The 21,526-nt window shown below is 41.5% G+C and overlaps 1 protein-coding gene across 1 annotated transcript; it reads left to right on the forward strand.

The window, feature by feature from the left end:
* Positions 1-5,923: 5,923 nt before the first annotated feature.
* OCIAD1 (OCIA domain containing 1) lies at positions 5,924-21,096 on the forward strand. Its single transcript, XM_082238281.1, is given in 9 exon segments — positions 5,924-6,157; positions 7,863-7,896; positions 7,899-7,946; positions 9,828-9,881; positions 10,926-10,973; positions 12,761-12,887; positions 18,078-18,286; positions 19,506-19,658; positions 20,929-21,096. Coding segments are annotated over 9 exon segments (930 nt in total). The 5' UTR covers positions 5,924-5,938; the 3' UTR covers positions 20,967-21,096.
* Positions 21,097-21,526: the final 430 nt, after the last annotated feature.

Genomic DNA, 21,526 nt, shown 5'->3' on the forward strand with positions numbered 1-21,526 from the left:
CAAGGGCTTCCACACCTCCTCTTCCTGCCTCCACCTCTCCTGCTCCACTGTCTCCCAGGACCAGGAGAGAATTGAAGTGGGAGGAGCAGAAGCCCATTACATGCAGGTGTAGTCTTTGCCTCCTTGTGCGCAGGTCAGATGGGGAAGCCGAGATTTGGGGTGGAGCCTCACCGTTGAGGCAACTGCTTCATCGGGTGCACACTTAGACATAGCCAAGAGACATAGGGCTGACAGACATGCCTTCTCCTAACTTGTAGGTGTATTTTTGACAATAAATAAATAATTCCTCACTGGACCTTCTTGCTTGACCGAGCTGCAACAGCCATGCATGTACCTGTTGGCTTGCATAAGTAATCTGATGGTATTCTTCATCTATACAATGAGTAAATGTATTCTAGGATGTATGTGACTCTGATCCACATAGGTGGCGTGATCTGTAGTCAGTAGATTGTCTCATTTCCTTGACCTACCTCATCTGCATGATATCAAACCTGTGGAAGTTTGTGTCAGGCCTTCACAAGTCTCAGCCACAAGATGGTTAGGTTATTGGACTAGGGAGAGCTGGCTTCCAGTCCCAAATGGGCAAGAAGCATGTGCACAGGCAAAACCAGTGTTTCAGGAATCCATGATAAAAGAGCCTCAGTGAAAAATCAGAGGGGTCAACAGCTGGTGTGTACTCAGGTTGTTTCCTATAAAGTTGACCTCATTTAGATTGCAGATTTGCCAGTCCTAGCTCTCTGAAACTCTGCCTGACCCTATTCTGACTTTATTAATGTGTCTTGTGTTGAACGAGCAAGTGTGCTGCAGTTTCTAGTTGCTTTCAGTTATAATAATAATAATAATAATAATAATAATAATAATTGCTTCATGGTACTCGAGCTCCACTTAACCATGCTATGATTTTCCAGATGACTCTGCACGTACAGTATTAGAAAAGATGTGAATGTTAGGCTCCACTTATTACCTGTGTGAAACATGTTTATTTTGAAGTAAACTCAGCTAAAACCAGCCTAGTGTAAGAGCACCCACTGCCCAAACATTATTACATAAAAAAAATAAAGTAAGTAAATGCTTTTCTCTTTTGCTAGGCCTTCTAACAAGATTCAGGTAGGTAGCTGTGTTGGTCTGATGCAGTCGAAATAAATATAAAAAATTAGAAATTGTCCAGTAGTACCTTAGAGACCAACTAAGTTTGTTCTTAGTACAGTATAAGCTTTCGTGTTCATGCACACTTCTTCAGATACCATCTGCTGAAGTATCTGAAGAAGTGTGCATGCACACGAAAGCTTATACCAAGAACAAACTTAGTTGGTCTCTAAGGTACTACTGGACAATTTTTTTATTTTTTATTTTGAATATATTTTGCCCAATTATAACTTCTCTTTCCTGTCTCTCTAGCAAATCATGTAATCTGAATATAGAAAACATGCTTTGAATTCTTTATGTTGGATATTTCATTTTGAACTGAGAAGAAAAACAAGCACCAAATGTCCAACAATGCGTACGTATCTAGCCAAAGTAAATCTCATTAAGTTCATTAAGGCCGATGACGGCTGCTCCACTGACGCTACTTGGCTCAAGCCCTTTCTTGTCTCACACACATTTTATACTTCCTTGAATTCAGAGGCATTTCTGTCATTCTCCTGCTCTCTGGCCATTCTGCTCTCTGCACCACTCAGCCAATCCTAATACAAAAGTATAGCTCTGGCCATGAAGTCCTTCCCATGTGCTTTAAGCAAGAAAAACCATGTGAATGATTGGGCTGCTGGAAAGTCAGCCCTGGTAGGAAAGCTCCTGCTCCAGCTGTTATGAGGCTTTCTAGCGCACACTGTAGCAGATATGGGAAGAGTCAGAGCTGCTTAAAAAGCAGACTAGCAGCATTAGCCTATCAGAATACTACATTGGTTTTGAGCATAGTCAAATCTGTTTCACCGAAGGCCAGAGAAGCAACAGTGAGTGTGTCCTACTTTGTTATTTAGTTCAATATTTGTTTTGTTACCTTACAATAGAACAAGTGAGCAAACAAAGAAACAACCAACAGTGAGTCTCTTTCTATAATAAATATTGTTTAATTAATCATTTTGCTGCTTTTAATTGGGGAACTGGGAGGAGACATCAGTCAACAGCTTGCATATGTGTTGCAATTAACTGTGTTAACCATTTCCGTACATTTACTCCTTAAAAGCTGCAACAGCTACTGGCTGGAGCAGGTGGCAGGTAGTTCTGTGCCACATGCAATCCCAGAGTATGGATTTTTGTCTGGTATGATGAACTCTACACATGAACAGAGATTATTACTTCACATTTTGAGAGGACTGAGCCATGCATTGCAAATGTGTTCTGATGTGCCCTGTCTCATATTAAACAATCATTTTTTTCTATCTATTGGTTGGAATACTTTGTTCTTTTAATGTATGGAAAAAAGTGGTTTTGTATAAGGAAGTGAAACTGATGCTGTTAGGAAATTGCACGCAAGCCAGAAGTAAGTTTTCCTCACCTCTATAAAGTTTTTGTGTCTAGGGGTGTGTTTTTTTGGCAACAGGTATGTTGGCGCAGACAATACATGAATTCAAAAATTTATTTCACATGGTCTTGGGTGTAGCCAGGATTTATGTTGGGGGGCAGGCTTCATGATAAGGGGGGGGCAGAACCTCAGTATTTTTATTTATTTATTTGGTTGGCCCATGTTGTGGTAAAAATCATACTTATGCCTTCATACACAGAAGCACTTTGCTTGTCCACAGATGTGCAGAGGAATTATTGAGTTGGTGTTTTTTTTAGAGAGACTAGGCACTCTGCACATGTGCAAGGGCACCCTTCCCTTTAAAAAGTGCTGCGGGACTCCTAATGCTGCAAAAACAGTAAGTTGTTAAAAACTGCAGCTCTACCAAGTCAAAATGTTACTCAAGTCAGCCCTGACTGGAGCACTCTCCAAGGTAACCGTGTGTAGGACTGCAACCTCAAAACTCTCTTAAACCTTTTTTTCTCTCTTTTGCTTCAAGCTCAAACTAAACACGTATGAGAAATATTCGGTGGTTCCCCCCCACCCCTCTGGGCCATACTTTCAGAATAAAAAATTGCTCGCAACGCCCTGATTTTTTTTTACTCGTTTTTATTGGGTTTTTGTGTGTGTCACAATGCTAATGGGTACATCTATTGCCTCCACTTTAATTTTGTAGCCTTTCTCACAGTTGACGGACTGATTTCCAAATACATTGGAAAGCAAACTGACAACACAGCAACTTTATAACACGATCGCGGGGCATCCGGCAAATGTAGAACCGTGCAGCTTATAGAAAAATAGTAGGAATGATTCCCAAAACATCCATATTCTGCACAGAAACAAGTATTTTGATACTATACTGCACTGCACTCAAATGTCTCATTTGCTTGTTCTTGGATCCTCTCCTGCTGCCGCACCCTTTGGGAGCCATGGTGTTTTGTTTTGTTTTTAATTGGGTTTTATAAACAAGAATAATGTTATACAAACAAGCATGCCAAGCTTTCTCATGTCATTTGTATATCACAAAAATAGCATAATGAATGTGGGGAAATATCTACAACATATTAACGTATCCGCTGCCTGTCTTTGGGAGCCACGGTGTTTGGTTTTGTTAATTGGGTTTTATAAACAAGAATAAAGTTATACATAAGACAAACAAACATAAATCATAGCCTTCTTGAAAATTACACTTATTAACATTGTTAGGTGACTTCCTCACTTCTCCTTGGTTGAATTTCATTGCATATCCTTTTAAAGTGGGATCAATTCCAACCTGTTACCTCCGAGGATGTGGACAGGCTGCTTGGACGAGTGAAGCCAACCACCTGTCTCCTGGATCCTTGCCCATCCTGGCTTATAAAAGCTAGCCGGGAAGGACTGGGCGATGGGCTTTGTGGGGTGGTGAATGCTTCCCTCCGTGAGGGAGCCTTCCCAGACCCGCTGAAAGAGGCGGTTATAAAACCGCTTCTTAAAAAACCATCGTTAGATGCGGCCACGATGGCCAATTATCGCCCAGTCTCAAATCTTCCATTCTTGGGCAAGGTGATTGAGCGAGTGGTTGCTGAACAACTCCAGGCACGCCTGGAAGAAGCGGACCATTTGGATCCCTTCCAGTCGGGATTCAGGCCTCATCATGGGACTGAAACTGCCTTGGTCGCACTGGTTGATGATCTCCGGCGGGCTAGGGACAAAGGTGAGAGCTGTTTCCTAGTTCTGCTGGATCTCTCAGCGGCGTTTGATACCATCGACCATAACATCCTTCTGGACCGTCTAGAGGGGCTGGGAGCTGGGGGCACTGTCATACAGTGGTTCCGCTCCTTCCTCCTGGGCCATGTTCAGAAAGTGGTGGTGGGGGATGAGTGTTCAGACCCTTGGGCTCTCACTTGTGGGGTGCCTCAGGGTTCTGTCCTCTCCCCCATGCTTTTCAACATTTACATGCAGCCACTGGGAGAGATCATCAGGAGGTTTGGGCTGGGTGTTCATCTGTATGCGGATGATACCCAGCTCTACCTCTCTTTTAAATCAGAACCAGTGAAGGCGGTGAAGGTCCTGTGTGAGTGTCTGGAGGCGGTTGGAGGATGCATGGCGGCTAACAGATTGGGGTTGAATCCTGACAAGACAGAAGTACTGTTTTCGGGGGACAGGAGGCGGGCAGGTGCGGAGGATTCCCTGGTCCTGAATGGGGTAACTGTGCCCCTGAAGGACCAGGTGCGCAGCCTGGGAGTCATTTTGGACTCACAGCTGTCCATGGAGGCACAGGTCAAATCTGTATCCAGGGCAGCTGTTTACCAGCTCCATCTGGTACGTAGGCTGAGACCCTATCTGCCTGCAGACTGTCTCACCAGAGTGGTGCATGCTCTGCTTATCTCCCGCTTGGACTATTGCAATGCGCTCTACGTGGGGCTACCTTTGAAGGTGACCCGGAAACTACAACTAATCCAGAATGTGGCAGCTAGACTGGTGACTGGGAGCAGCCGCCGAGACCATATAACACCGGTCTTGAAAGACCTATATTGGCTCCCAGTAAGTTTCCGAGCACAATTCAAAGTGTTGGTGCTGATCTTTAAAGCCCTAAACGGCCTCGGTCCAGTATATCTGAAGGAGCGTCTCCACCCCCATCGTTCTGCCCGGACACTGAGGTCCAGCTCCGAGGGCCTTCTGGCGGTTCCCTCACTGCGAGAGGCCAAGTTACAGGGAACCAGGCAGAGGGCCTTCTCAGTAGTGGCGCCCGCCCTGTGGAACACCCTTCCAGCAGATGTCAAGGCGATAAACAACTACCTGACATTCAGGAGACATCTTAAGGCAGCCATGTTCAGGGAAGTTTTTAATATGTGACATTTTAGTGTATTTTTCATCTTTGTTGGAAGCCGCCCAGAGTGGCTGGGGAAACCCAGCCAGATGGGCGGCGTACAAATAATAAATTATTATTATTATTATTATTATTAACGGTTTTCCAAATCACAGTTCTTATAAAATTTAACTTAAACATTGACATCCTTAGATCTTCACATTATGAAATTAAACATATCAATTCATCCCTTAACATAAATAAAATCCTAAGCCAATGTTTGTTTGTTTATAATGTTGTAAAACCAATAAAAAAAATTGAAAAAGAAAAGAACAAAGTTATACAAATAAGCATGCCAGGTTTTCTCATGTCATTTGTATATCACAAAATAGCATAATAAATGTGGGAAAATATCTGTAACACATTCACGTATCCGCTACCTGTCTTCTCCCCCACTTCCCTCAGAAAGGCCCCGGGGTTCCGTTTCCACGGCCAGCGCGGAAGCCGCCTCCTCCCTCTCCCTACCGGCGGAGGGGGCAGGAAAGGTTTCGCCCTCGGAGGCTGCTTCTTCTCCCGCCGCCTCCTCCTCCTCCTCCAACCCCCGTTCCGCCGTCTTCCGGGTTTCCCCTCTAGGCGTCCCGTCGTCTATGGGAACGGGCGCCCTCCGTGCCCTTCCGGTGGGTGGAAACCGCGCTTCCGGTTTCTGCGCGCTTCCCTCACGCTCCCTCGTTTCTCGGTCAGTAGGAGTCGCCGTTTCGTTTGCCGCCGGCGCCCCGCACCTGAGGGGCCCCTTCCCACCCCACATGGAGCCCCCCGGGCAAGTGCGCGGTGGGGCCCACAGACCCGACCCCGGAGGCCCTCGCCAGGTACGCTCTGCCGCTTCGTGCCCTTCTGGCCTAGGGTCGCCATCTTTCCAAAAACGTCACTTTCCGGACGCCCGCAAAGGGGTCGAGCTTCGCACACCAGCCCTAGCAATGAAATAAAATGCAGTGTAAGAAAACCACCACAGTTGTCGAGCTATATATATATATAGATTAATTAGAAACCTAGCTCCAGGGTTGCCATATTATTCTTGCAAGAAATTGCCATTTTTTGTTTTTTAGGAAGACCCCAAAATTCAGAAGTGGAAGAAGAATATTTACTTGCACCAACCCCTAACAGTAAAATATTTTTTTATTTATTTTGAGAAACATAGCCCTTTTGCCTAGGATTGCCAGATTCCTGATGCCTGCAAAGTGGTCGAGCTTTATTTGCACCAACCCTAGCAATAAAATAAAATACAATGTAAGGAAACCACCACAATTGTTGAGCTTTTTTGCCTAGGGTTGCCATATTCCCGATGTCCGCAAAGTTGCTGAGCATCTTTTTAGGAAGACCACAAAATTCAGAATCAGAAGAATCATTACTTGCACTAGCCCTTAGCCTGAGCAGTAAAATAAAATACAATGTAAGGAAACCACCACAATTGTTGAGCTTTAGGATTGCCCTATTCCTGATACCCGCAAAGTTGTCAAGATTTCTTTTTTTTTTGAGGACCCCAAAATTCAGAATCGGAAGAAGAGTCTTTACTTGCACACCAGCCCCCAGCCCTAGCAGTAAAATAAAATACAATGTGCTGAAGATAGAGGAGATTTGCATCAATAATCTAGTAAGAGATCTTATTCTGATTGCTCAACGTCACTCAGCGGGTTTCAGGGCTAAGTAGTGATCTGAACCCTAGTGTTCCAGAGCCTAGTCTAACACTTAACTGTTCACCATGTTGACTTTTCTCTGCATAAAAGGATATAAAATGTTTCCAATCCTTATTGCACAGCATTTTATTGTTACAAACTTTGTACAAGTGTTATTAGGGCTGGTGTTTATATGACCGTAGGCATGCATATCAACTCTTAGAACAGTTCTCATAACATATATAAATTAATGTTCAAAACATCTCTAGCACCATGGTCCAGAGTTATGTCAAACCAAATGTCATACTCGTTTCTTGGGGCATTAGGCTCTATGTTATATTACAAGCTGCTTTGAGACTCTACCATTTTAAAGCTGCCTTTTACTATACAGCACAAACAAATGGCACCTCAAATACTAATAATTCTATTACAGTTCACTTCATGAGATGCACTTTATCTCATGTTATCCAGTTACAGGTATGTACACACACACATATACAGTTGTAATCGAAATTATTCAACCCCGATTGCAAATCAGGTTTATTATCAAAATTTATAGACTTTCAGCTGTTTGCAATGAGCAAATAAAAAAGAAGAAGCAATTGAAATAGATCCACACAACATTGGTAGGTGTATATATTTGGGTACATAGGTAAAACATATGCAAGTGTGTCTAAAAGAAAAACAATGCAAAGTGAACAGAAAATGTTAGACTCCTATGCTCCAGTCATCTATTGTGGGTAAACAAAGGGATGTTTTCACTTGGTTTTCGTATTTCTAAAATAATGTGTATCATGGACACTTGGTAAAAATGGTAGTAAATGTGTGTATTTACCATTTGACAGTATTGCTAGTGTATGTCACACACTGACCCTTTATGTTTGGTATTTTTCCATTAAAGGGCCAGTTTAGCCATTCCTATGTACCCACAGAGGAGGAAAGAGAGTCTTCGAAGAATGCAATACTGAGAGCCTCTGGTACAGATGTAAGTGAAATGCTCCAATAATCTTTACTTTTTCATGTCTGTTGTTTTGCCAAACTGTGTCAAATAATGACTGTCCAAATCTGTAAATAAAAAGTATTACATTGGGAAATTCATGCTATTTACTAAATCATGTGAGAGAAACTTCAAACAGCTCTCCAAACACGTTCATTAATATTTAAAAGCTACTCTTTAATGAGACACAAATTCCTAGAAAAATGACATAATACAATGTGTTAATAGCCAAAGCCACTCGAGTGAATAAAGTGCCAAGCAGGCACAGTCCGATAGATATGCCCTTGGATCACTTGTGCTCAGTATCTCAAGAGGACATTCTCCAGGTAATATCAGAATTCTCCAGGTAATATCAGATTTTATTCTCTGTGGCATCCTGAAGTACACTTTTCACACCTTATTTGTAGGTCATACAGTAGTACCTTGGAAGTCGAATGGAATCCGTTCCGGAAGTTCGTTCGACTTCCAAAACGTTTGGAAACGAAGGTGCATCGTCTGATTGGCTGCAAGAAGCTCCAAAGAACGTTTGCAAACCGGAACACTCACTTCCAGGTTTGCGGCGTTTGAGAGCCAAAATGTTCGACTTGCAAGGCATTCAGGATCCAAGATACGACTGTACTTGTATCCCACGTTTTTAAAAAGAAGTTGAATACAAAATAGGGTTACTCAGTTTATCCTTAAAATAACTCTAAGAGAGAAAGAGAGAGTGACTAACCCAAAGTCATCTAGTAAGCTTCCTGGCTCGGGAGGAATTTGAACTCTGGTTTCTTTCGTCCAGTATTCTATCCATTACTGAGTGTGCTGGGATAGTGCCTCTGTAGAAATGTTTCTGCCCAGTTGCTTTGCTGAGTACTGCTTTGCTGTCTCTAGCAACTGTGACTGTTGTCATTGCAGTTGTGCTGGCATGCATACTGGTGGATAGGGTACTAATTCCTACAACCCTGACCCAGGATAATACAGTGGTACCTCTGGATGCGAATGGGATCCGTTCTGGAGCCCCGTTCGCATCCTGAGCAGAATGCAAGCCATGTATGCGCGTGCGCTGGTCACGATTTGCCGCTTCTGTGCATGCGCGTGACATTATTTTGATCATCTGCGCATGCACGAGTGGCAAAACCCGGAAGTAACCCGTTCCGTTACTTCCAGGTCGCCGCAGAACGCAACCTGAAAACGCTCAACCTGAAGCTATTTTAACCCAAGATATGACTGTATTCAGTTTACGTTTCTCAATAAATCTTTGATGCTGTGAAAGCTAATAAAAAAATAAAATACTGAGATCTAGATATAATGGTTCTTTGGCAGGAAGGAAACATCTTACATTTATCTCCAAGGGCTTGCAGCTCTTCTTAATTGAAAGGGGGTTCCATGATTCCTAATACAGTCGTACCTTGGTTCTCGAACTGAATCCATTCTGGAAGTCCATTCGACTTTCAAAAACCAAGGCGTGGCTTCCAATTGGCTGCAGGAGTTTCCTGCACTCAATTGGAAGCCACAGAAGCCGCGTGGGATATTCGGCTTCTGAAAAACGTTTGCAAACTGGAACACTCACCTCCAGGTTTGCGGCGTTCAGGAGCCAAAACGTTTGAGTCACAAGGTGTTTGAGAACCAAAGCACGACTGTAAACACATTTGTTCTGAGCTGCACTTGCTCTTAAAATGAAACAAAACCCAAAGCGTTTTTTTCTGGCAGTGTGTACTTTAGAAAGGATTCTGTGCTGTACAAATCATAAGCATGTCTGCTGAAAAGGAAGTCTTACTGCACTCAAAGGGAATTTCTCCCTAATTTGCTTACAATTTGTTTTTGTTCTGTAAAATATATTCAGTTCTATTCTCCATATAAATACACATTTTCTCCTATTCCCACTCATAGCGCTGCCTTTTTCTGCTGTTGGCATGCTTGTCACCCAAATACTAATTAAAAAAGGTAAGTTTCAAGCAACTTTGACTGAATATGGATGTCTGCTATTTGGAAATATTTTTCATATATAAATTAATTAATTATAGAAAAAAATTAGTCATGTGTTTGGGGTGGGGGTGGGGAGGTATTGAATGTAGCCTTCCGTACAAAGGAAAGAGTTGCATCCATTATTTGACCCACTTTGGTCCCTGACTGTGCCAACCCTTGGCCTGCGGTCCCCAAAATGTTTCCCATAACAGAATGTGGCTCCTAAACTGAAAAAATATTATCCAACCCTGGATTAACATCATGTGCTTATGGAGCCAGTGTTTGAAAACACCGCATACATTGACAACAGCAAAATAATAGACTCATAAGGGGAAACTTGAGCTACTCAGTTTTCTTCAGAAATAGTCAACAGAGATAGTTCCAAAGAAAGACTTGGGCATTTATGGAGGACTATAATTTATACCATGGTTAAGGATTATATAGTTTTTAAAGAAGGAAATGCTTTTTTTTTTTTAACGTATGTTACTTTTTGCTTTGATTTAGTATGTAGGATATTTCAAGTCACCTGCAGCATGTAGCTCATTTGGGTTATGATATGCGTGAATACTATTAAAAACTGTTGTCCTGATTCAGTATTGCACATTCCTTTGCATACACGGATCTTCTGCTTTTGTGGAAATGAATGGAGCAATCTACATATCTAGCTCCTTCCTTATATTAAAAGCTGGCGAAGAATGGAAGTGTGTGTGTGTGTGTGTGTGTGTACACAAGCACACACACTCTTTTAGTCTCTTTCCGTGTTATTTAACTGGAGTCTCCCAACTTCTTTAATAAAAGCATTTAAATATAATATTAGAAAACTATTTCAAACTGACACACAACAGCTTTCCAGTGGTCTTCACTGTTCCCTTCAGGTCACGTGTATAGTTGGAAAAAAACTTAAACCAATCACTGAAACCCCAAGTGCCTTGAGTCGATTCATGGTTATGCATTTATCAGGTCAGGTTTCAGTTCATATTTTTGTATGGTTACTGCTCCTTACATTTTTTTTTTAATTTGTAGGAATTCTTACAACACATTCAAAGTTTGGCTCGCTACCAAAAGTTTTATGTAAGTATTAACCCTTCACTACTTTGTAGCTGTAGTTAAAGGCTCGCAGTTGGAAAATCAGACAGGACTGCTGCATATTTAATAGTTTTATGGCCAAGAAAATTTTAGCAGGGATACCTATCATGACTGAAATTCCCTTTTCTGCACAACTTTAATGAAGATGCAGGAGTCCTGTTTTCCTTTTCACCTGACCATCCTACTCACAGCTGAGATTTAGGTTCGCCACCATATTTCATGAAAAAGGCTCTGTGCCTTTCAGAGCTGTGCGAAGCTCCGATGCCGGGCGGGGGGGAACGCCTCCTCCCGCCTCGCGGCATCGGAACGAAGCTCTGATGCCGGGCGGGGGGGGGGACGCCTCCTTCCGATGCCGGGCGGGGGGGGAACGCCTCCTCCCGCCGCGCGGCATCGGAACGTCTTGCGAGGCACCACTGTATATGTTTACAGCCCTGGTTTTATAATAGCGCCTCAGAAGTACTTGTCACCCTGCTGCAGGGTGGATTTGATGTAAATCATTTTTTTACAAAAAGACTCATTCTTGCTCATATAATCTTAATATTTACAACCAGATGAAGGTTTCATTTTTGGAATAATAAATTTTCAGAGTAGTTTTTACACTTATATCAAATACTAATGATTTGGTTATACTATTAGAAATACATAAACAGATAATTATGAAATTATTATGAACTTTAATAAGTTAACTGTTCATATTTGGACAACTTTTCTGCAGTACTTTATTGGAAAGAGAAAAATAACCATTCCCTTAATAAGGATTTAAACAATTTATTTAACTAAAACAATAACATTATAACATATGTATCCTTATTTCCTGATTACTAGCCTTAGGACTATAATGTAACTTAAATAGAAAACTAACTTTAGAAAGATTTTTCCTCCAAAAGCATTTTATTTTAAAAATCCAATTTAAATTTAAAAATCCAGTTTAAATCAAAAAATCTGATTATTATTATTTAAATTAAATAATAGATTTTTATCCATCCTGCCCTCTTGGCCGGCAGTTGAAAAATACTAAGTATTTGCTAATAAGAAATTGACAGCTTTCCCCGTTCTTTTTAAATCGACAACTCATTTTTCTCAGTTTCTGCCTGATGTACCGTATTTTTTGCTCTATAAGACTCACTTTTTCCCTCCTAAAAAGTAAGGGGAAATGTGTGTGCGTCTTATGGAGCGAATGCAGGCTGCACAGCTATCCCGGAAGCCAGAACAGCAAGAGGGATCGCTGCTTTCGCTGCACAGCGATCCCTCTTGCTGTTCTGGCTTCTGGTATTCAGATTTTTTTTCCTCTTGTTTTCCTCCTCCAAAAACTAAGTGCCAAAATGTTTATTCGGCTATTATGCCCATCATAAAGCACAACACACAAAACAAATCAAATAAAACAGCGGTTTCGTACAAGCCACAAGTAATATAACACAATTCACCGCTCACAAGGACAAATATTGGCAATTCAAAAGGAAAATTTAAGATTAAGATTAAAAATTTAGACTAAGTGCGTCTTATGGTCTGGTGTGTCTTATGGAGCAAAAAATACTGTATTTGGTGATTACTTTCTTATCCTGACCACTTTTTAAGGCCTTTGTCTTGTTGCCATGGAAACACAAGAGATAAAAACTGTAGACTTAAGAACTTTCTTTTTTTAGTGCTAAGCTGAAGCTTTGTTTGGCTTTTGTATGTTTTTATATATTTTATATTTAAATATACCTGTATTTTTCTTAAAGTGACAGAGCATCAGATATCTTAAATCAGTCTTTGGTTTTCTTTATAATAAGTTGCTGGCTTTTGTGGCTACATTGGTGGAAAGTTTTCTTATATGAAGGCATGCCAAGAGAAGCTTAAAAGGCTAGAGAATTCACCACTGGGAGAAGCTCTGAGGAAAAATAAACCTATTCAACCTGAGTAAGTAATTTTTATTTGCTCAAAATTCTGAATTTCTGGAAAGTAAGTTCACTTTAAATATTAAAACCTGAAGCACTCTTGAGCACTGGCGTTCATTTCCCCCCTCCAGCAACACACAGAGAGAATGAAAGTAGAACTTGTTTGAGCACTAACCAGCCAAAGTTAAGCACTTCAGAGGTCTGATGATTTTAAAGGGGAGAGGTGTTAAGGAAGTCCCTAACTCTTGTTGAAATTGGTAGCCCTTCACATTGCTTCAAATTAGGTGGCTCATTCTGCTTATGTTTTATCAAGAGAAAAGGAAGGGGAAAAGTTGTGGTCAGATTGCTTTTGCTTGTATTACCGTATTGGCCTGGATATAAACCTCACTTTCCCCCCAAATTCCGACTGTGAAAAGTTAAAGTGCAGCTTATATTTGTGACCTTACAGATAACAAAACTTCCGTCCGACTCGGTTTTGGAGTTACATAATCATACATTAATTCTGCAGTATTGCTAAAACATTATACATCGATGATTTTTTAAATTATTTAATTATGTTATCTGTATTATTGTATGTTTCTTTTTTCTTATTTTCTGTTTTTCCTCTTTCTTTTCTTTTTTTCTTATTCTTTTTTAGGACGGAATTTTTTTTCGTGTGTATATATTTGAACAATGATGTAAAGTGTGTATCTTTCTTAAATAAAATTAATAAAATAAAATAAAATATTTGTGACCTTACAGTATGCAGCCAGGAGCAGCGAGGAATGGAGCGGCTTATATTTGGTTATTTTTTCTTTTTTTCCCTCTCCCCCCCCCCCCCATTTTAAATGTGCTGCTTATATTTGGGCCAATACGGTATTTCTTTTAAAATCTGCACTTTTCGGTGAAGCTTAAGTTCTAACGGCAAAAGCTTTTTTTAAAGCCTCCTCCCACTTCCCTTTAAGACTCTGATCTTGAAGGTAGGAGGCTTTGCGAGCCTCTTCTTGGCCTCCAGTATCAGAGCTTGCATGATTCACTTGCAAGCATCAGCAATGCCTGCTTGCCAAAGTGTGTGAGCTGCTTGAAATGACACTTTTGAAAAGTGCTGCTGAAATGAGACTGGGGGCTCACTTAAAGTGCTTCTCCCCAGTGCTGCTTCTCCTGGGGGCAGGTAACAGCAGAGCAGTGGGTGGGGAAGAGAGCCAGTGTGGTGTAGTGGTTAAGAGTGGTAGTCTCATAATCTGGTGAACCGGGTTCGCGTCCCCGCTCCTCCACATGCAGCTGCTGGGTGACCTTGGGCTAGTCACACTTCTCTGAAGTCTCTCAGCCCCACTCACCTCACAGAGTGTTTGTTGTGGGGGAGGAAGGGAAAGGAGAATGTTAGCCGCTTTGAGACTCCTGAAGGGGAGTGATAAAGCAGGATATGAAATCCAAACTCTTCCTCCTCTTCTTCTTCTTCTTCTTCTTCTTCTTCTTCTTCTTCTTCTCTCCAGCTCTTCTGCTGCCACTTGCAAGAGAAGGCTTTAATCTCTGCTTATCAGCCGATGAGCAAAGTTTTAAGTCCCACTACATTGGCTGTGCGATCCTGTTCCCTGCTAGGAACAGGACACACAGCCAGTGCAGGGTTAAACCCTGTCCTGCTGCCCATCAGCTGACATTGCTGGCTTCAGTGCTTGATTCTCCTCTGCCCTCAATACCTGGTATGTCTTGCAAGCATAATATGGAGGGAAATAAGTACAGGAGGAAGGAAGTAGGATAGACTTCCAGATGTTATATGCAGTGGTGTAGCATTTGAGGGAGGGGCAGTTGCCCCTGTGCAAAGTTGTAAGGGGCACAACATTTCAACACCAGGTGCTGCCTCAGTACAGCTATGTGCTTCATGCTAATTGGGAAGTGACCTCTTCAGATAACAGAACAAGTCTTCTTATCTCTGTGGCTGTGATCTGCTGGGTGAGGTGGACACTGTTAGGCAGTTGAATGTGCACGCGTACTCTGTTTCCCTCCCTCCATGCGGCCCCAGTCGCTGGCAACCCACACTACGCCACTGGTTATATGCACTTGAATTTTTGTAGCTTCATTTGTGTGGCGTTGTTGTTTTAATATTTAATGTATTTACCACGTCAGTGTTCCTTTTTACTGCATAGAGGTAAAGGGACCCCTGACCATTAGGTCCAGTCGTGACTGACTCTGGGGTTGTGGCGCTCATCTCGCTTTATTGGCCGAGGGAGCCGGCGTACAGCTTCCGGGTCATGTGGCCAGCATGACTAAGCCGCTTCTGGCGAACCAGAGCAGCGCACGGAAACGCCGCTTACCTTCCCACCGGAGCAGTACCTATTTATCTACTTGCACTTTGACGTGCTTTCGAAGTGCTAGGTTGGCAGGAGCAGGGACCTAGCAACAGGAGCTCACCCCGTCGCGGGGATTCGAACAGCCGACCTTCTGATCAGCAAGTCCTAGGCTCTGTGGTTTAACCCACCGTGCTACCCGTGTCCCTTTTACTGCCTAGCCTGCTGCTTTTCCTGTGCTTTACCCCCACCTATGTTGGCAAAAGATAAAAGACATGTGGGCTGGGCCCACAATGTACACATTGGAATCAATAGCTTTTAGACTCCTTGCACTCAGGGAACACCTTTGGATTGGATTTGTCACCTAATGCACCCATGTGCATCTGCCTGCATGCTGCAGAGGCTTCTAAGGTGTGTCGTAAAGCATAACATTACTGCAGGGTGAGGGGATTCATTGTCTAGGTTGAAATAGGGTGCCAGTCAGGATTGTGAGCTTTCATTGTTGCTCTGGGTGGACTGAAACTGCATCTTAGAATGCGCTTAGTACATCCTTGTGGCTGCCAGAATTGCCACAGCAATTGTGGACACCATTGTTCACAGAAGCTTGTCTGCCACTACCTATTTCTCTCTCGGAAGAATTCTTGATTAGCTCCCAAGGAACGCGGTGAAACTCAATTTGGAAACTTAGCATATCATTCAGCAAGATAAAAGGTAGAAGAAGTGCTGCTGGAAACAGGAAGGATTAAGAGATCCATAGAAATGGAGTATGTTTGGTGAAAAATGACTCAGATTTAACACTGAGTACAAACTTTATGGTCCCCTAGGGTAAGAAGAGGTGGAAGGGACACAGTTGAGGCTCTGAGAGAAGAGATTTTGAGTTCCCAGTTTGGACCATATATTTACATTATTATTAGATCATCCCCCTGAAGAGGTGTAACTTTAATTTGGTAAGTCATTTTCCTTTCTGAAGGAAAAATGAGGAACAAACCTGGTTTGCAGTTCATTTTGGAATATGATTAGCCAAGGCTGTGTGCATTCTGTACTTAAATGTTTCAAGTAAATCCAAATACTACCTTTATAAAATTTGTATCCTGCAGCCTGTATGCACACGCCTTGTTTATTTCAAATAAATCTACTTCTTGTGGGCAATGGCTGATACAGATCACTGTAGCCATGCCCGCTTACAGCTGGGTAGTTCTGTTGAGTAACACCTTCCCTCCAGGCAAGGCATAGGCAAATTCCAGATGTTTTGGGACTACAACTCCCATCATCCCTAGCTAACAGGACCAGTGGTCAGGGATGATGGGAACTGTAGTCTCAAAACATCTGGCGGGCCGAGTTTGCCTATGCCTGCTCCAAGCAGGTATTGCCCATATTTTTTCCACCCTGTATTTCTGTAAATAATGGCTGGAAACTTACTTTGTTAGAAATAAATGCAGAGATTCCCCTAGATGTGCTTGTCCAGTGTAATCTGGAAATGCATTGAGTTCAGCACTTGGCCAGGCATGGTCAAATAAAGCAGTCCTTATATTTCCTGTTAGACATATAGAATGTGCAGAATGCGTTAAAAAATGATCTGGTATCTAGTAGAGAAAATTTAAGAGTGTTCATTAACAAAAGACACGGAACTGTGTGTAAGTGTTAATCTAATACTATGATTTGTATCCAGATTTTTTGCCAAGGCCTTACAAATTCATGTAATCCAACTTAAAGGAGGAATGGGAAATGATATATCATGTAAAGGTTGGGGAGTAGAAATGTAAACCACTATTATTAGCAGTATTTCTGTTATTACTATTTTGATGTGTGTAATGGCTGCTTGCTAAACACAATAAATCAAACTGAGACTGATAATTGTGATTTTTGCGGCAGCAGTGTAAAAAAAAAAAGGGCCTCTGCTGTATGTGCTGAGCTGATGGACCCACATTAACCTTTCATTAGTATGGACAGTAGATGTCCTGTTTTGCAGTCAACTTGGAACTTGGGGGCCAGAGCCCACATTGTTTGTTTTCTGTGATGGGTTTGCCTCTCTGGTAAGTGATCTCCCTCTGGCCTGCTAACATTTAGAAGCACTTAGTTGCTACACCTATGCCTCCACCATGAGTCTCTGCATCTCCAGGAAGCCACATGGAACCTGAAATGTGGTCTGTGAAGCAAGACAAGCATGGTGTGGATCTCTACAGTGTAGAAGCTTCTGAACTTTATGGGCCACAAAAAGGCATGTGTGAGATTGTGAGCTCTGAATAAATCAGGCAAATCTTAGTGGAGGTCTCGGTGATTATGGCAGTGCTAAAAATTCAGTTAAATCAAGGGTAGGAATCTACCAGCCTAGGGGCTGATCATTGCCTGTTTGACCCGCAAGACTGTTTTTCAAAACGACACCTTGCCTGTCAATTAGGTGATATCGGTTGATCGGTGGAGGTTCAATCCTGCTTGGTTACTATCTCCTCCCACCCTTGCGTGATCTCACCTGATTGACAAATGTGTGGTCCTGTTCACCTGTCAGTGTTGGCCTGCAGAGGTTGGAAGAGATGAAGATATGGCCTATACTGTGTGGAAATGATTCTCCGTCCCTGTGTTAAGCCAAATGAATCCAGTGCATCACATTAATTTAAAATCATCTACTTAATGGCTGTTACAAGTCAAAGAGCAGAGAGGAAAAGGAGAAGAGCAGAGAGCTTTAGGTTAAGGCAGGAAATTAATATGGAATTTTTCCAAAGAAGAATTCGTCTTTATAACGAACAATAATTTTTATTCTTCTTTTGCTATAACTGATTAGTTTATCCTAATAATAGTTTGCCCCAACTATAATAGATTTTTTATTATTATTCTGGATAGGGTGAGAGGAACCCACTGTATCATACTCTGTGTGTGTGTGTGTGTGTGTGTGTGTGTGTGTGTGAGAACTAAAGTACAGTTATTTTGAAAAACTGTCTTTGTCTTTCCAGGTATTACTCTAAAAAAACAGAAGCTTCAGATGTGCCTTTACCTTTTGAAAGTACTCCAACAGCAACAGCAGCACCACAAGCACATACTTCCAAATACCATGTTGATAATTATGGAGCGACAGACTTTCCCTCTAGTGATGATCCAGTCCCATTTAGTTCTACCATGAATGAATCTTCTCCTTCTGGAATAACAGATGGTTTCCCTCAAGGTAGTGTTTGTCTTGAGCTCTATTAATACAGGAAGCTGTTCTCTAATCAAAAAAATGGAATGGATTCGGTGTTTTTCAGACTTATAGATGTGAACATTCCAGTTCTTTTTAAAGGCTGGAGCCTCATGTTACACTGGCAATCGTGTTTCCTGAAAACATGCCTGCCATTGAGAATACTGGTCATTTTTTTGGGTGGGGGGGAGAGCAGATTTCATAGAATTGTAGAGTTGGAAGGGACCCTGAGGATCTTGTAGCCTCTGCATTGCAGGAATCAAACTTTACCCATTTAAATTTTGAGAATAGATTAAGACTGTTTTGGCCCCAAGATCTCTAATCTGCCCCAAGGGAAAACTTCAGAGGGAACCACCTACTAGATGCATTAGTTTTTTCCTCCTGTACCCGAGTCTGACAACTTAATTTGCTACAGACCTCCACCAGAGTTTCCTCTGGCTTCACCATTTTAAATTTCCCTCCCCTCTCTATGCAACAGCTGCTTTACAAAGCAGGAGAGCACCTTTTGTAGATAACCAGGCAGAGTTGGGAAAAGGGCGCTCTTTGGAAAAATGCACCGGAACGAGTCGCTTGGCCTTGTGAGCACTTTCAGTTTTGATCCACGCTTTTAACACACAGCTCTGTAGCTTTTGGGTGGGGCAGGCACACATACAGTGGTTGGGTATATATGATGCACAGTGGTACCTTGGGTTACAGACGCTTCAGGTTACAGACTCCGCTAACCCAGAAATAGTACCTCGGGTTAAGAACTTTGCTTCAGGATGAGAACAGAAATTGTGCTCCGGCGGCGCGGCAGCAGCAGGAGGCCCCATTAGCTAAAGTGGTGCTTCAGGTTAAGAACAGTTTCAGGTTAAGATCGGACCTCCATAATGAATTAAGGACTTAACCCAAGGTACCACTGTATTTGCATGTAATGCTAAGCCATAGTTGATGTAAGTTCAAGCTTATAAACAGTCAATAACAAAGAAGAGTACAGCAATAGGCACTTCATCTAATTCATGGCTCATCTAACGCAGTGCTTTGAGGATGACTTTTGACAATCTGAATGTGCACAAAACATAATGGTATGTAAAGTGCATCTAAAACTGACTATTCCATAGTTAAATGTCAGGAGGACTGCTTCAAACAAAAGCATTCCCTTAAAATAGACACTTCCATCTACATGTATTGTTTGTTATCCATTGATTTCCCCTCTTTTCCCTTTAAGAACCTGCTTTGTTTCTGGAAGAACGTCCAAAAAGAAAAGGAATCACGTATGATGAATTAAGGAGTCGCAATAGAGAGATGTATGAGGCAGGAATAACACAGAAGTCAGAATTTCCATCGAAGTCTTCACAGGAAAAACCAATAAAGAAAGATGGTAAATTGTTAAATAACTTAAGTATTTGATGTTTAATCTTGCCTTTCCATTAGGGACTCCCAATATTCTAAGGAGTAGTAAACAAGAAGCAATGTTCTTTTATTTTCATGTCCATCATTTTTCTTTGATGGGTGGGTCAGTTTTCAAGCATGTTGACAAGCTTTTGCCCATGTATTTTTATTTGAAATCTCTGTAGCATATAATTACTGCAACTCTCCAGTTTGTTTGTTGAATCAGTAGCCAAGGAAAATTTCATTTCTTCTATTAGGAGAAAACTAGATAAGCATCAGCCCAGGGAACCTTTCTGTTGAAAGGAGTGAGCCTACAGGCCTCTTTCTGATCTGTGGGCCCTTAAGAAGCCAGAATAACATCTAGATCAGATGTTTGAACATAGCCAGGCTTTTGGGAAAGGCTTCTCGGGATTATTTTTTAAAAAAACTAACTTAAGCATGCAGAGTATAACTCTGAAGGATATGCCATTGTTTTTTTCTGTTTACTATTCTACTGGAAGGAAACTGCCCTTGGCACCAACCTCTAGACTGTGTTTTTTGGATAAAAAAACAATACTGTACAAGGAAAGCTATGAAATGGAAGTGAAATTACTTTTCCTTTAGAAGAAAATGCATTATGCAAGAACAAGAGTTTATTCTCTCTTTCAGTGTACTTTGCTAGGTCAGTTTCTGAACATCCAGGCAATGTATTTTCACGCAGGAAAATAATAATATGAAACAATGCGTAAATTCAAAAGAAGTCACAATTGTTAATGTTACGGAAGGCGGATTTTTTAGTTTGATATGGTGGAAGGAAGCTGACTAGTGAATTGACTGGGATTGATAAAACACTACCCCTTTCCCAGCTGCATTAGCTTGTGTGGTCACCTTGACAGTGACAGTAGTCTTCTGTGTTGGTTTAGCTCAACCATGTAAATAAATGTTCTGACAGAAGTACATCTGCATCCTGTGATATATAGATAGCTACAGTACCATAATGGTGACATAGATGTTTTGTACTGACCATAATGCCTTTAAAAATCTGAGAAAGCCATACCTACAGTAACTGTCCAGAATTGCTACTTGCACATTTCATCTCACAATGGTGGCAGTGGAAATTTGCACTGTTTTGATCATCTTCAGTTGGCTTGAGTCAATTGTCAGGTCACATGATCTGTCACATGGTTCTGTAGTGTTCTAAACATTTGTTAGTGCAGTAGACCTTGCTTCTCCTAATCTTCATTACAATATTTCTCTTCTCCTGGCCTCTTCTTTTATAGTTAAAGTCAATAAGTATGGAGATGCTTGGGAAGACTGAAAATCTTTACACCTTCTGAAGACATTTCTTCAATCAAAAATTTTAGCTTTTATCAGTGTTGGTCAAATACCTGAATGTTTTTCTGTATTCTGGAATGCACTTGCTTTACAATAAAAATACTTGGGTCTTCCTTTTTGGTTTTGCAAACTACCAGACTGGATTGTTAGTCTAAACATGTTTTGACCAAATAGTAACAAAAAGGAATAAAGGAGTTGACTAACTGGAATTCACAGAAGCAATTATCTTGTGCCTATAGTCTACTTGGATTATACCGCTGCTGAAATGGAAGAGAGAACCAAAATTATTTAAGTCTATCCCTCCTCACTTTAAAAGGGAATTCACTGTAGCTTTAACTTTTATTTCTTCCTTGCATGTTTCTAATTTACCTATTCAGTTGGTGAAACTAGAGCTGCAATCCAATTCCAGAAATGTTGATGGAGCATAAATTTACATCTGTCATTAAACTTTGTGTATGTATACAAGTTACGTGTTCCTAAAGCCAGAAATCAAGCAGCCTTCACCAAACTTGTGTCCTCCAGATGTTTTGACTACAGCTCTGG

The sequence above is a fragment of the Podarcis vaucheri genome (assembly GCF_965113315.1).
Source record: "Podarcis vaucheri genome assembly, chromosome: 9".
Taxonomy (NCBI): domain Eukaryota; kingdom Metazoa; phylum Chordata; class Lepidosauria; order Squamata; family Lacertidae; genus Podarcis; species Podarcis vaucheri.